A 14,441-nucleotide genomic window follows, 5' to 3' on the forward strand; every position below is an offset into this window, starting at 1 on the left:
AAAGAGAAAAAGAAAAATACGAAAAATATCCTCACACCTCTAATATCATGCAAAAAAAAAAAAAAATAGTCCCAGCAAATCCAAACAGGAGAAAATCAGAAAAATTGAAAAAAGAAGAAAGGCTAAATTTTAAAAATAGGAAATTGAAATAAGCAATCCAAAATTTATTCCAGATAATTATACCTTCAATGTAATTTCATTCAGATAACGTGATTTCAATTCAACTCATAAGTTCATGTATTCAATTCATTAATATATCTTACTTCATCCACTCAGTTAATTACCAAATGAGCCTTTAATTTTTTTAATTAAAAAAAGGAAAAATCTATTTTAAAAAAATGAATAACAAAAAGGAAAGAGTAGAAACACCACACTATAATCTTAAAATTGAAAAAAAAGAGAAAGTTGTACTTAGTTTTAACAAAGGCAAGTAGTTTCGGCTAATCTTCTTTTCCGCATATGGATATCACTTACAGTTTTTTTTCTTTTGTTTGTGTTCGCCTTCAGGCTAAAATCTTCTTTAACAAACTTGTATGAATACCAAAAGAGTTCCGTGTGGTGCTGTTAATCTCCTTTATCTGCCGATCTGTTCCTCGTAGACTTCTGTTCTATTTTTAACTTCCACTATCGGCGACCGCTATGGCTGTGTCAAGGCAGCCGCCTGGGCACAGCAATCCATTCCTGCAGCTGCGGGGCTATCCCTAATCTCCGGGGCTGCGGCGATCCCTCCCGGGGGATCCAGGAGCCCCCCTGTCCTGGGCTGACCCCTCCGGAGTCAGCACAATGGGAAACAGCGTCCTGCAGGGTGGAAAGGAAGACTGCAGAGCCAGGGCTCAGCCTCCGCTCCTCCGGCGTGATCTGGCTCCACCCGGTAGTGAAACTACTGTAGTTGTTAAACTAATGTTGATTTCAGTTGAAAATTCAGTTAGAATTGTTCTTAAAGTAATGTAGTTGTTAAACTAATGTAGTTGTTAAACTAATGTGTAGTTGTTAAACTAATGTGAATAGCATGAGTAGATTCTGTCCAATCTCTCAAAAAGATGAGGTGACTGGAGGTGATCTCCCAATAAAATATTTCAGTTCAGATTATAGCATAGAGGCAAATGTACAGAGATATTAAAAGTTCAAATAAATGAGTCATATTTCCAACAAAAATTACCTTAATGTGGAAGACTAATAATACACACAATAATTATCACTGTATCAAGAAATGGGGTAAATATCCATGTAGTTATAAAATTATGTCTTAATGAATCACTGTTGACTGAAAAATAATATTTATCAAGAAAAGCAGTGTCATGAAATGTTAAGGAGCTTTCAACTAAGGCTCACCCTCCATAGATTTGTACACACTGAACAACCTTTCAACTTTAAATTTACAGGTAAGTCGAAAAACATTTCAACAACGAAAATATACTTTCCACTCAGTTGATGAGCCTGGTGTAGTGTTGGCTATCTTGTGTAACATGTTCCAAGCCATGCAATCCTTCTATGGGTCAATAAATCCTTTTTAGAAAGAAAATTATTTGAAAAGATAAATACAAGGCCAATGATTCCAACAGGCAAATTAGTTGTTAAAGAAAGTTAGCTGACCAGAACCAGAAGAATTTGTCTGCTTTCACCTTAATTCCACATACAGTGATCCCTCGAGTTTCGCGATTTCAATCTTCGCGAAACGCTATATCGCGATTTTTCAAAAAATATTAATTTAAAAAAAACCACTTCCGCGTTTGGCTTCGGGAGTCAGCTGGTAAGCGGCGCGGCTGTTTTAAAAGGTCGCAGCCGGCCTGGGGGGCTTCCCAGCACCCCCCCCCGAACCCGGGTGGCCGGGCGAAGGGCGGGCGAGCGGCGAAGGGCGGGCGAGCGGGTGCTGGGGGGGCGGCGGCAGCCGACATCCAAAGCAATCTGTCGGCTTCCGCACTTTCGTCGCTCCCCACCTCCACCATCTGCGCATGCGCGGCCATTAAAAAAAAAATCGCGCATGCGCAGATGGTGTTTTTACTTCCGGAACCCTACATCGCAAAAAATCGATTATCGCGAGGGGTCCTGGAACGGAACCCTCGCGATAATCGAGGGATCACTGTATCTTTTTTCTTTAGGGAAAATAAATCAGAAAATGTTAGCATTGTGGCTATATGTGTCATACTCATGTGGTGGGCATTGCCCAACCAGATGGCTGGGTTCCATAATGTGATAGGATAAAGGTGAAGCCAATAGTCCAAGATTTAAAACTGTCCAGTTCATTCCTATTAATTCCAGGCTGCACATGTATTATAATACCTTCCCGTGCATAACTCCGTAGATAAAATGAAATCTTTCAAAAGTCATAGCTACATACATATTTCTTGTATGAATGGATTAGTGAAGACAGCAAGAAGACATGAAAAGTGCCTGGGAAGATGAGCAAATTATCAGCAAATGAATTATATGGGCTCCTCAATTTGGGCTCAACACAATGGAGAATATGTTGGCAGATGATGGGACGCCCTCAATCGCATGCTGATTATCATTGGCTCTTTGCATTTTCTCCCACTCTCTGGAAATGAACCCAAAATTTGTCATTGGCTCCCAAGGAACAAAGTGGAAAAAAAATTAAAATGGAGAGGGGGGGGGAGGTTGACGGCAAGACACTCTAAAAATGGATTAGTTCCAGAATTAACTCATCTTCCCAGGTGCTTTTCTTGTCTTTTTGCTGTCTTCCGCAAAATTATTCTACAGCGCTAGACGCTCTCCCATCATCCACATCCATTAGGCCTTTCATTTTAAGTTTCCAATTTTGACAGGCTTGCACTTCTGGCCTGCTGAATTGCCTGAGAGATTCATTTTAGCTCAACCTCCTTTATTTAGCCCTTTTAAAGAATCTTTCACACTCTCATTGGTACAAAGAAAAGGGTAATGAAACATCTGCAAGAAAGCAGAAAGTTCAGAGAATCCAAGGGCCCCTCAGAGCTGACTTCACACTTCGGATGGGGACAGCTCAGGTATCCTGATATCATAATTAATACAGCCCAATAAGTGCAACACATACTTTTATATGTTTTGTGCCTATATTATATACAATTACTTGTTGGTGTAGCTTCGAATGGTCACTAAAGTGAATTGTTAAGTCGAGGACAATCTGTAAAGTCCTCCTGAATGGAAAGGTTACTTATTTGGGGTCCAATCCAGCTATTTTAAAACATCCGATAGGAACAGTCAATGAACCTGCATTGAGAGGCAAAACTCACTTAAGAACTCTCTCCCTTAGCACAACAATATTGGGCGCAAATAGTGCTCATATGTTGAGGTTGGAGTAGCAATTGGATTGTGCTTCCAGGTTTGTTCCTTGACATAGTTACACATGTAGGAACAGTATTATAAGCATTTTGCCATCCCAGATGGGGAGGCAAGGAAAACCTTTGGTTATGGCATTGCCTCTCTCTCTCAGCACAAAGTGCACAAATTCTATTTCAGGGGTCCCCAAACTTGGCAACTTTAAGACTTGTGGACTTCAACTCCTAGAATTCTCCAGCCAGCTATGAATTCTGGGAGTTGAAGTCCACAAGTTGCCAAGTTTGAAAACCTTTTCTCTATTGTTTATCAGGGGAACTACAGTAATACCTCATGATATGAACTTAATTGGTGCAAGGAGGAGGTTCGTAAGACAAAAAGTTCGTAAGACGAAACATTGTTTCCCATAGGAAACAATGTAAAGTCAATTAATCCGTGCAACCAACCCCCCCCCCCCCCCGCAAAAAAACAGTTTTCCGGCTGTTTTAAAATGTGACAGCGGGCCTGGGGGGCTTCCCAGCACCCCCCCGAACCCGGGGTCGGGGTTCGGGGGGTGCTGGCAAGCCCCCCAGGCCGGCTGCAACATTTTAAAACACCCGTGCCGCTTCGCAGCTGTCTCCTGAAGCCGAATGCGGAAGTTCGGCTTTGCCATTCGGCTTCAGGAGACAGCTGCGAAGCGGCGCGGGTGTTTTAAAAGGTCGCAGCCGGCCTGGGGGGCTTGCCAGCACCCCCCCGAACCCGGGTTCGGAGGGGTGCTGGCAAGCCCCCCAGGCCGTCTGCGACCTTTTAAAACACCCGCGCCGCTTCCCATCTGTCTCCTGAAGCCGAACGCGGAAGTTCGGCTTTGCCGTTCAGCTTCAGGAGACAGATGGGAAGCGGCGCGGGTGTTTTAAAAGGTCGCAGACGGCCTGGGGGGCTTGCCAGCACCCCCCCTTGAACCCCGAACCCGGACGTTCGGCAAAAGTTCGGGGTTCGGGGGGGTGCTGGCAAGCCCCCCAGGCCGGCTGCGACCTTTTAAAACACCCGTGCCGCTTCGTAGCTGTCTCCTGAAGCTGAACGCTAAAGCCGAACTTCTGCGTTCGGCTTCGGGAGACAGCTACGAAGCGGCGCGGGTGTTTTAAAAGGTCGCAGCTGGCCTGGGGGGCTTGCCAGCACCCCCCGAACCCCGAACCCGGAAGTTTGGCAAAAGTTCGGGGTTCGGGGGGGTGCTGGCAAGCCCCCCAGGCTGGCTGCGACCTTTTAAAACACCCGCGCCGCTTCGTAGCTGTCTCCTGAAGCGGAACGCTAAAGCCGAACTTCCGCGTTCGGCTTCGGGAGACAGCTGCGAAGCGGCGCGGGTGTTTTAAAAGGTTGCAGCTGGCCTGGGGGGCTTCCCAGCAACCTCCCGAACCGAACCCGGGGTTCAGCAAAATTTTGCCTCTTCTTACGAACCTTGTTCGAGTTACGAACTGGCGTTCGGGAGGCTTCTGGGAAGCCCCGCCGCCCGGCTGTTACCTTTTAAAACAGCCGTGCAGCTTCCCAGCAGTCTCCGAACGCAGGTTCGTAACTCGAAAAAAGTTCGTAAGAAGAGGCAAAATTTTGCTGAACCCCGGGTTCGTATCACGAGTTGTTCGTAAGACGAGGGGTTCGTATCTTGAGGTACCACTGTATATTTAGTGGACCAAAAATTCTTTCTCAGTTCCCAAAAAAACCCAGACTTAGCCAGAGGGTACTAGAAGACAATGACCTACCAATTCTACAGTGCTTTAAAATGTTTATCAACATTCCATCTGGAATAAAATGTCAATATGGAATATTGTTAAGTCACATATAGCTGTTTAAGTCTTTGCAAGCTTTTTCCCCATTACTACTCGCTCCAAATAAGTTTTTTTCCAGCCCTAACAAAGTGCTAACGATTTTCCCAGATCTTACTGGCTTGCAGGCTTTTTATTGTTACTTTCTCTTAAGAAAGGTTTTTCCAGCCCTAAGTCTTTGCAGGCTTTTTTTCATTGCTATTTGCTCCGAATAAGGTTTTTTTAAAGTCCAAACCAGGGGATAAAATAATGTGCTGAAGCTGACCAGACTAAGGACACTAGCCAGATGAATATCTGGCAGGCAGGCTTTCCCTCCTGTTTTCCTCCCCAAAAACTAAGGTGCATTTTATACTCCGGTGCGTCTTATACTCCAAAAATATGGTACACTTCTTTTCTCCTGTTCTACCTTCCACACCAAATCATGAGTGCATAGCACAGTAATACTTCTTAAAGGACAGGCACTATTCCAATCAGGAAACATTATTTCTGCTTCATCAGAAAAAAATCTGTTGTGTCTCAGAAGCTAAAATAGAAGGAACATTTCAGCACTGATTTCAGCACTGTGATGGTGGTGGTGGGGCTTTAACATATCCTAAGCCTAGCTTTCTAATATCAGAAATAAAGTATGTTATTGGAATTAATCAGCAAAAGGATTCACTCCGCATACATACATACATACCTGGACATGATACTTGACAATATAATAGGAAATCCATAGAGGAATAATAATGTTAGTTATAGCAAGTTTTCCAGTATTGTACATCTTGAATACCTAAAAATAATTTTAAAAATTAGTTCTTTGCTGCTTGATTGCATAAATATGATTTCATTGGATTTGTTGAAATTCAAAAATGATGTTTAATGTTATTTTTATGTAATAGCAAACTACAGTACAATCCGGTAGGAAAAAATCTCCTTTGCCTTCTGGAATAGCCATGAGATAAGAGAAATTTATCTGTACACACTTATCATGTTATCCCACACTAAACTATAATTTTTATGCATAGCTGAATTAGCCATAAAGCTAATTCATTCCAAATAAGTTTTCAAAAATCAGTTTGTTGGGTACAGATAGGAACGTTCACATAAAATGAGACAAGATTTTCAGCTCTTCCCTCCATGCTGAAAGATAAAAGGTGCCTTGCAGCATATAGTTATCTCAGAGACTTTATACAAATTTTCTTTACCCCCCCCCCAAATTAAGAACTTTCACACATTGCCAAATTCCTTTAGGAAAACAGCCTGCTTTGTTATCCAAATATAGCAAATCCCAGATATATTACAGAAATACATCGCCCAGGCCTCACTTCCTTTGTAGAGCCCTGTGTCTTTTAATTGCACCAGCTGTGATTTAGTTTTGCAGAGATTTTCAAAAACAGAAGGCTGAAAAACTGTTAGAAAATATTCCTGGGTTTCAATGGAGCTACAGTAAGACCTCACCTATCGCTGGTGTTACGTTGCAGACCCGGCCGCGATAAGTGAAATCCGCAATGTGGAATTTATCGACTGATAGTACTTATTTAAGTATTTATATTGTAATTGTTTGGTAAGTTTTCATGGTTTGAAGTGTTTATAAACCCTTCCCACACTCTTATAAAATACACATCACAGTAGTACATATATAATATAACTTAAAAATAATAAAAATAATAAAAAACAATAAAGGAACAACATTTTCTTTCTCTCTCATACATATATGTAATCTCTCTCTCTCTCTCTCATATATCCTAAGAAATATTTCTTGAAAACCCGCGATGAAGTGAAGCCGCGGTAGGTGAAGCGCGATATAGCGAGGGACTACTGTACTTCAAACATACGTATATATTAAAGATGTTTTGTTGTTTTTTTGGCCATACTGGGGCCCTGATTAAGATTAATCACCTTTGTCCTTATATACAAGTAGTCTTCAACTTACAATAGTTCATTTAGTGATGGTTCAAAGTTGCAACAGTACTAGATAAAGTAACTTATGACCATTTTTCACAATTACATCCTTTGCAGCATCCTCACGATCATGTGATCAAAATTCAGATGTTTGGCAACCAGTTCATATTTATGACCATTGCTGCGTCCCAAAATCCTATGATCACCTTTTACGACCTTCTGACAAGCAAAGTCAATGGGGTAGCCAGATTCACTAAACCAACTGTTATTAATTCATCATCTGCAGTGATTCACTTAATGGCTGTGGCAAGAAAAGTTGTAAAATGGGCCAAAGCTCACTAACAACTGTCTCACTTAACCACCAAAATTGTGGGCTCCATTGTGGTCATAAGTCAAAATTCGCTGCATACAGCGAATGGCTGTGATTCTCCTTTATACAACAATCTCTATTTTCCCCCCTATTTTCTACTATGCTTTTACCTTTTTACATCATGACCCACTTAGATTCAATCTGAAATAGGGGTAGTATCTAAATCCAACCCAGTCAAGAAAGCTCAATAATCAAAACCCAGGAAGATCTGATTTGCTAGGGATATTTACATATTTTATTATGTGGAGCATTACCATATTATATTTCAATGATGGCAAACCTATGGCACGTGTACCATAGGTGGCCCACGGAGCCATATCTGAGGGCATGCAAAGCATTGCCCTATGTAGCTCCAGCATATATGTGTCTGCTGGCCAGCTGATTGTCGGCCTTCTTTTCAGCCATTTTTGCTCTTCCTTGGCTTTAGGAAAACTTCCTTTTGCTGGGAAAATAGCCCAATGGACCAACCGGAAATTCGGAAACCAACTTCCGGTTGTCCCATTCGGCCATTTTTCACCATCCCCAGGCTTCAGGAGGTTTTCCTGAAGCCTGACGATGGCAAAAAAATCCCAGCCCAATGGGCCAAAAAGAAATCTGGAGGTTTAAGTGAGGCCTGTGCGTATGTGTGGGGGAGGCGGGTGTGTGTGTGCATGTTAATAATATTATTATTATTAATTGGCATACAAATCCAATTAATAATAATAAAATAATAATAAAATAATAATAAAATTATTATTATTATTAATAATAATAATAATAATAATAATAATGGGGTTGTGCACACATGTGGGGAGGAGTGCATTGCATTATGCACATGGGCATGCAGGGGCCCACTTTTGGGCGCATGCACACCCTTTTGGCACCCGAGCCATGAAAGGTTTGCCATCACTGTTGTATATCATTATAGCCACAATGGTGCAGTGGGTCGAGTGCAGTACTTCCAACTACTTTTGCTGATAGGGCTAACTGTTGTATTTGCCAAGAGTTTGAATTGTGAATTTACCAATTTTATTTATTTATTTATTGCTAGGAAGGTATTATGATAAGCCTTGGTGGTGCAGTAGTTGAGGTGCAGTATTGCAACCTACTTCTACTGATCACCGGCTGCCAGCAGTTTGTCAGATCGAATCTCAGTAGGCTCATGGTTGACTCAGCCTTCCATCCTTCCAAGGTCGGTAAAATTGAGGACCCAGATTGTTGAGGACAGTAAGTTTACTCTCTGTATACCGATTAGAGAGGGCTGTAAAGCACTGTAAAGTGGTATATAAGTCTAAATGCTATGCTATGCTATCACTGTTATATATCATTATATTCACCTTAACACACTTTTTAACACCCTCCTTGCCTTCCGTAAGAGTCTCAAGGGGAATTCTGGGAGTTGAAGTCCAGATATCTTCAAGTTGCCAAGGTTGGGAAACACTGAATTAGAGGTATGTATGTGGGCATTAAACCACACAAATCATAACACACGTCTGCTAAGCGCTTGTCATATCTCACATCCAGTGGACCACATCCCAATAAAACGTAGGGTTGCAATCTTAAATCGATCAAAAACCTTGGTTTGCTTTAGGTAGAGGCACCTTCCCTGAAACTGGTGCCCGGGCCAGATGCTGTACTACAACCCCCATCGTCCTCAGCCGCCGTGGCCAGAAAGCACGGGAATCCGACGGGAATCCCCTATCCCCCACCACCACCACTTGTGCTGGGCTTCACCTTTATCTGTCTCTTCCAGAATGTCTCGGGCTGGAGGAAGCACTGCCAGAAACCTTCCACCCAGCCAACCTTCCACGGGGGAAGGACCGGTTCCCGGGGGATCAGCTCCTGGTCTTTGAGCCAGCGGCGGGGGAGCTCTCGCAGCTGCTGCCGCCGGAGCTTCTCATCCGGGGTGTAGCCGATCACCTCCTCGGGGAGGTCTCTGTGTTGCATCCCCGAACCCGGACCCCGCGACATCTTCTTAGCCGAGCCTGATCTCAGACACTTGCTTCGGGCCCCTCTGTTCCTGCGCAACCTTCCTGTGGCGAGAGGACAGTCTTGGGTGGGTGGAAAGGGGAACGTCACTTCCCGTGGTCGGCCATAGAGAGAGGAGCAAAGACAAGCTATATCAGGGGCTATACGGAGGGGCATCTGTTTCCGGTTATAATAAATCTATTGCCGGTGATGGATGGATGTTAATAGTGCAATTAGATTTAGAAACAAAACCTCCTGTAATTGTCTCAATTTAAGCACCAAATGATAATCAAAAACAATTCTATAAAGATCTGCACGAAAAAATTAATGAATTATCAATTGAAAATATGATAATAATAGGGGACTTCAATGCAATTGCAGATGACCAAATGGATTATACTGGGAAGAGAAAAGAAAAGAAAAAAAAGGTAATTTTACCTGGGACGTTCTGGAAAAAGAGTCCGGAACTATCATTAAAAGATGTATGGCGAGAACAACACCTAAAAGATAACCAATATACTTTTTACTCTAACCCGCACAAGACTTGGTCTAGAATTGATATGGCCTGGGCCCCTGCCCATATAATGGAACAAATTAGTAAAATAGAAATAGAGACAAATATATTGGAAAGGTAAAAGGAAAATAAAAAAGTGGACAATGAATAGAACTATAATAAAAGACCCAGAGTACAAAAAATGGATAGAAAATTTTATTAACAATTATACGAAAGAACAAATAAGTGAGGATTTAATTTTCAAATATTTTGAAAAAATAGAGTTACCAGCATTAACTGAAACACAACAGCAAAGACTAAACAAACCTATTACAGACATAGAATTAAAACAATCTATAAAGAAACAAAAAAATAATAAAGCGACTGGCCCAGATTCAATACCAGCCGAATTTTATAAATTGGACACAGAAATACTTTTCTCAAATATGCTTGAGACATATAATCAAATATTGATAGAAGGTAAATTACCAAAAACATCGTCAGAAACTTTAATAACTTTAATACATAAAGCTGACATGGAAAAAGAAAAAATTGAAAATTATAGACCTATCTCACTATTAAACGTAGATTATAAAATTTTTATATCAATATTTGCTAATAGACTTAAAAGTATTATAAATAATATGATACATAGTGATCAAAATGGATTTTTACCAGGAAGACAAATAAAAAATAATTTAAGAATAATAGTAAATACATTAGAATATTATGAGCAACATCCAGAAAAGCAAATGGTGCTTATATTTTTGGATGCGAAAAAGGCATTCGATAATGTAGATTGGAACTTTATGAAAGTACAACTAAACAAGATGGAGGTAGGAACAAAGTTTTTTAATATAATAGACACTATATATACAGAACAAACAGCTAAAATTATAATAAATGGTGAACAGACCAAAAAAGTAAATATACAACGAGGAGTAAGACAAACTTGTCCAATATTGCCACTATTATTTATTTTAACATTAGAGGCATTGTTGATTAAAATAAGAGCAGATAAGGAAATAAAAGGATTGAAGATTAAAAAAGAAATTTATAGAACACAAGCATTCGCAGATGATGTGGTGTTTGTCTTGGAAAAACGAACAAAATATTTTAAATTTAATAAATTTAATTTAAATTTAATATGGGAAAGTGGCAGGATTTATTTATCTTGTTAGATTTCATCCACTTTCTTCCCCAAATGGTTTATTGGCCATCCTTCCATGCACCCTGGTTCGATAAATGCATGTGTACTCTGGATTTCCCCAGTTGCTCTCCACTTTGATTTTTACATACTGGAATGCCTTCTCTTGTTCATTCTGAAATGTAGATGAGGGAAAAGAACAATCATAATAAAAAGCAATCGAGATGAAGTCATCCTCTTGAATGGCTCTATCGGTTTAATAGAAGAGTGCAAAGCCTATACTGTATATCTATATACAAGAGCCGGGGTGGCGCAGCAGGTAGAATGCTGTACTGCAGGCCACTGAAGCTGACTGTAGATCTGTAGGTCAGCGGTTCAAATCTCATCACCGGCTCAAGGTTAACTCAGGCTTCCATCCTTCCAAGGTGGGTAAAATGAGGACCTGGATTATGGGGGCAATATGCTGGCTCTCTTAAAAAGTGCTATTGCTAACATGTTGTAAGCTGCCCTGAGTCCAAGGAGAAGGGCGGCATAAAAATCAAATAAATAAATAAAATAAATCTGTAGACCTGTTTCCCAAATGCTGATATAACTGCTTTGGGATTGTTATTCATCAGAAAGAAGATTTGTGGTGGGATTTTTTTGTTTTTTGTTTTGCTATGTCCCATTAGCTCCCATCAATATAGATAGAGTTCAACATATGACCCCAATTGAGCTCAAAATTTATGTTGTTGAGTGAGAACTTTGCTAAGTGAGTTTTGCCCCATTTTACGACTTTTCTTGCCACATTTGTTTAATTAGAAACACATTGTTACTTAACAAATTGTTACGTGAATCTGGTTTCCCCATTGACTTTTCTTGTCAGAAGGTTGCAAAAGTTAATCACATGGACCCCGAGACACTGCAGCTGTCCAAATTGTGAGTCAGGTGTCAAGTGTACAAATAGGGGTGCTGCAATGGTTACACGTGTGAAAAAATGGTCATAAATCACTTTCTTCAATGCTACTGAAACTTTGAACAGCCATTAAGTTAACTGCTGTAAGTCGGGGACTATCTTTATAGTGCCACAGATTATCTAAACCAGTGTTTTTCAACCAGTGTGCCGCGGCACATTACTGTGCCGTGAGACATGGTCAGGTGTTCCGTGGGGAAATTAAACATGAATCCCCAAACTATGGCCCGCGGAGGCCATTTATCCGGCCGGCCGTCAGCCACCTCCATCCGAATATAAACAATCCCTTCAGCTATCAGCAACAGGAAGAGTGGAGGCACAGGGAATGCTCACTGACCAATCACATTCTAGGATTCATCCTGACTACTAGCGATGAACCAATAGCAGGCCGCCTCTCATCCACACCCAGGAAGGTCCCCGCTCGGGCTGCCGCACACTTGTCATTGTGTGGCTGCAGTGAGTAGTTGAAGCTGCTACTCCTCCCCATGGTCCCGATTTTTAATCCTGGTCAGAACTGGAGGTAAATGTTGCCACCACTAGATGAAGCCTCAGCTGGTTATGTCTATCCTGATGGTGTATATAGATATTTGAAATATATTATTAACTATATATATAATATGTAATGTGTTAGAGGGTCATTTTGGTTGGTGGTTTGCCCCAGGATTTTGTAAATGTAAAAAATGTGCCATGGCACAAAAAAGGTTGAAAATCACTGATCTAAACTATATTTCCTCAGGAGGAGCTCAGGTTTTCCAGCTCTGGCCTAATCCACTCCTTAAATTACTGAATTAAAAGTTGTCTGATTTTTAGTAGATGGGGCAGAAAATGGAGAGATTCTTTCAAAACAACTCCCTCTGACACAGCCCCTTCGGTTTTACTCTATCCTACTTTAGTTTTACCTCTACCCCACTTCTCCCATTTCTAGTTTACCTTCAGTTGGAATGTCTGAATTAATTCCTTCTCATTATCATACTTGAATGTTCCCAGCAGGATCTCCTCTTTTGTTTCATCATTTAGCCCCTAAAATTAAAAGGAGGGAATCAGTGTAGAAGAGTTGAATGCTGCAGCAGCCCTGAAGGACAACCTGGAAGCAGTTCTTGGCCAACAAAGTCAGGTCAATGCAGAAACCAAAAGGAAAAAAAAAAGGAATTTTGAGTCTTGATAAGCAGGCAATCTTTTAATGGTGAGCGGAATTATTTTATATGAAACGGGCAGAGAGCTACGGAGAATGGTGTGATTTTTCACCCTGGTTATTGCCAGATTGTTTTTAACATGTTTATTTTATTGATTGATTGATTGATTGATTTTGTCCACTACACAATGAGGGTTTTAGTGGGTATACACATAGTAAAATACATGATGTGGGTTATATAGAGCAGAGGTCCCCAACCGCCGGTCCGCGGACCGGGACCGGGCCGTTGGGGTTTTCCAGCCGGTCCGCGGCGGCGCTGCCCTCCCGGCAGAAGAATCGCCCCGGCCGGACCTCAGTTTCAGCTGGGGGGGGCGAGAACACCGCCTCCCAGCTGGGCGAGCCTGAGCAGAGCGCAGGCTTGCCCACACGCTGCCTTTGGCAGCACAAGCATGCTTGTCCGGCCGGGGAAGAATCGCCCCGGCCGGATGTCAGTTTCAGCTGGGGGGGGGGGGGGCGAGAACACCGCCTCCCAGCTGGGCGAGCCTGCGCCGCCGCCGTCCGTGCCTCTGTTCCGTAGCTCCGCCTCACAGCTGATCACCCTGCTGCCGCTGCTGAGAGAAAAAAAGAGAGAGGGGGGAAGAGAAAGAGATAGCAACAGAGGGAGAGAGAAAGAGAGGGGGGAGAGAAAGAGATAGCAAGAGAGGGAGACAGGAGGTTAGCAACAGAGGGACAGAGAGAAAGAGAGAGGGGGGGATAGCAACAGAGGGAGAAAGAGAAGGAGAGAGAAAGAGAGAGGGAGAGGGGGGGCAGAAAGAGAAAGAAAGAGATAGCAAGAGAGGGAGAGAGAGAAAGAGAGATGGAGAGAGGGGGAGAGAAAGAGATAGCAAGAGAGGGAGAGAGAAAGAGAGGGGGGAGAGAAAGAGATAGCAAGAGAGGGAGACAGGAGGTTAGCAAGAGAGGGACAGAGAGAAAGAGAGGGGGGATAGCAACAGGGAGAGAGAGAAAGAGAGAGGGAGAGAGGGGGGAAAGAAAGAGAGAAAGAGATAGCAAGAGAGGGAGAGAGAGAAAGAGAGAGGGGGGATAGCAACAGAGGGAGAGAGAGAGAAAGAGAGAGGGAGAGAGGGGGAAAGAAAGAGAGAAAGAGATAGCAAGAGAGGGAGAGAGAGAAAGAGAGAGGGAGAGAAAGAGATGGCAAGAGAGGGAGAGAGAGAGGGAGAGAGGGGAGACAGAAAGAGAGAGAAAGAGAGAGGGGGAGAGAGAGAGAAAGAGAGGGAGAGGGAGAAAGAGAGAGGGAGAGAGGGGGGAGAAAGAGAAAGAGATAGCAAGAGAGGGAGGGAGAGAAAGAGAGAGGGAGAGAGGGGGAGAGAAAGAGATAGCAAGAGAGGGAGAGAGAGAAAGAGAGGGAGAGAGGGGGGAGAGAGAGAGAAAGAGAGGGAGAAAGAGAAATGGAGAG

At 42.4% G+C, this 14,441-nt stretch overlaps 1 protein-coding gene across 1 annotated transcript in view; it reads right to left on the bottom strand.

Moving 5' to 3' along the window:
• Nucleotides 1–10,941: 10,941 nt before the first annotated feature.
• LOC139162276 (SUN domain-containing protein 3-like) overlaps nucleotides 10,942–14,441 on the bottom strand; it is a 33,371-nt gene continuing 29,871 nt past the window's right edge. The window contains exons 12-13 of the mRNA XM_070742453.1: nucleotides 12,787–12,876; nucleotides 10,942–11,079 (exon numbers count right to left, since the gene is read on the bottom strand). Of these exons, the coding sequence (XP_070598554.1) occupies nucleotides 10,942–11,079; nucleotides 12,787–12,876 (228 nt within the window). The remainder of the gene's footprint in view (nucleotides 11,080–12,786; nucleotides 12,877–14,441) is intronic.

Source organism: Erythrolamprus reginae, chromosome 2 (assembly GCF_031021105.1).
Source record: "Erythrolamprus reginae isolate rEryReg1 chromosome 2, rEryReg1.hap1, whole genome shotgun sequence".
Taxonomy (NCBI): Eukaryota; Metazoa; Chordata; class Lepidosauria; order Squamata; family Dipsadidae; genus Erythrolamprus; species Erythrolamprus reginae.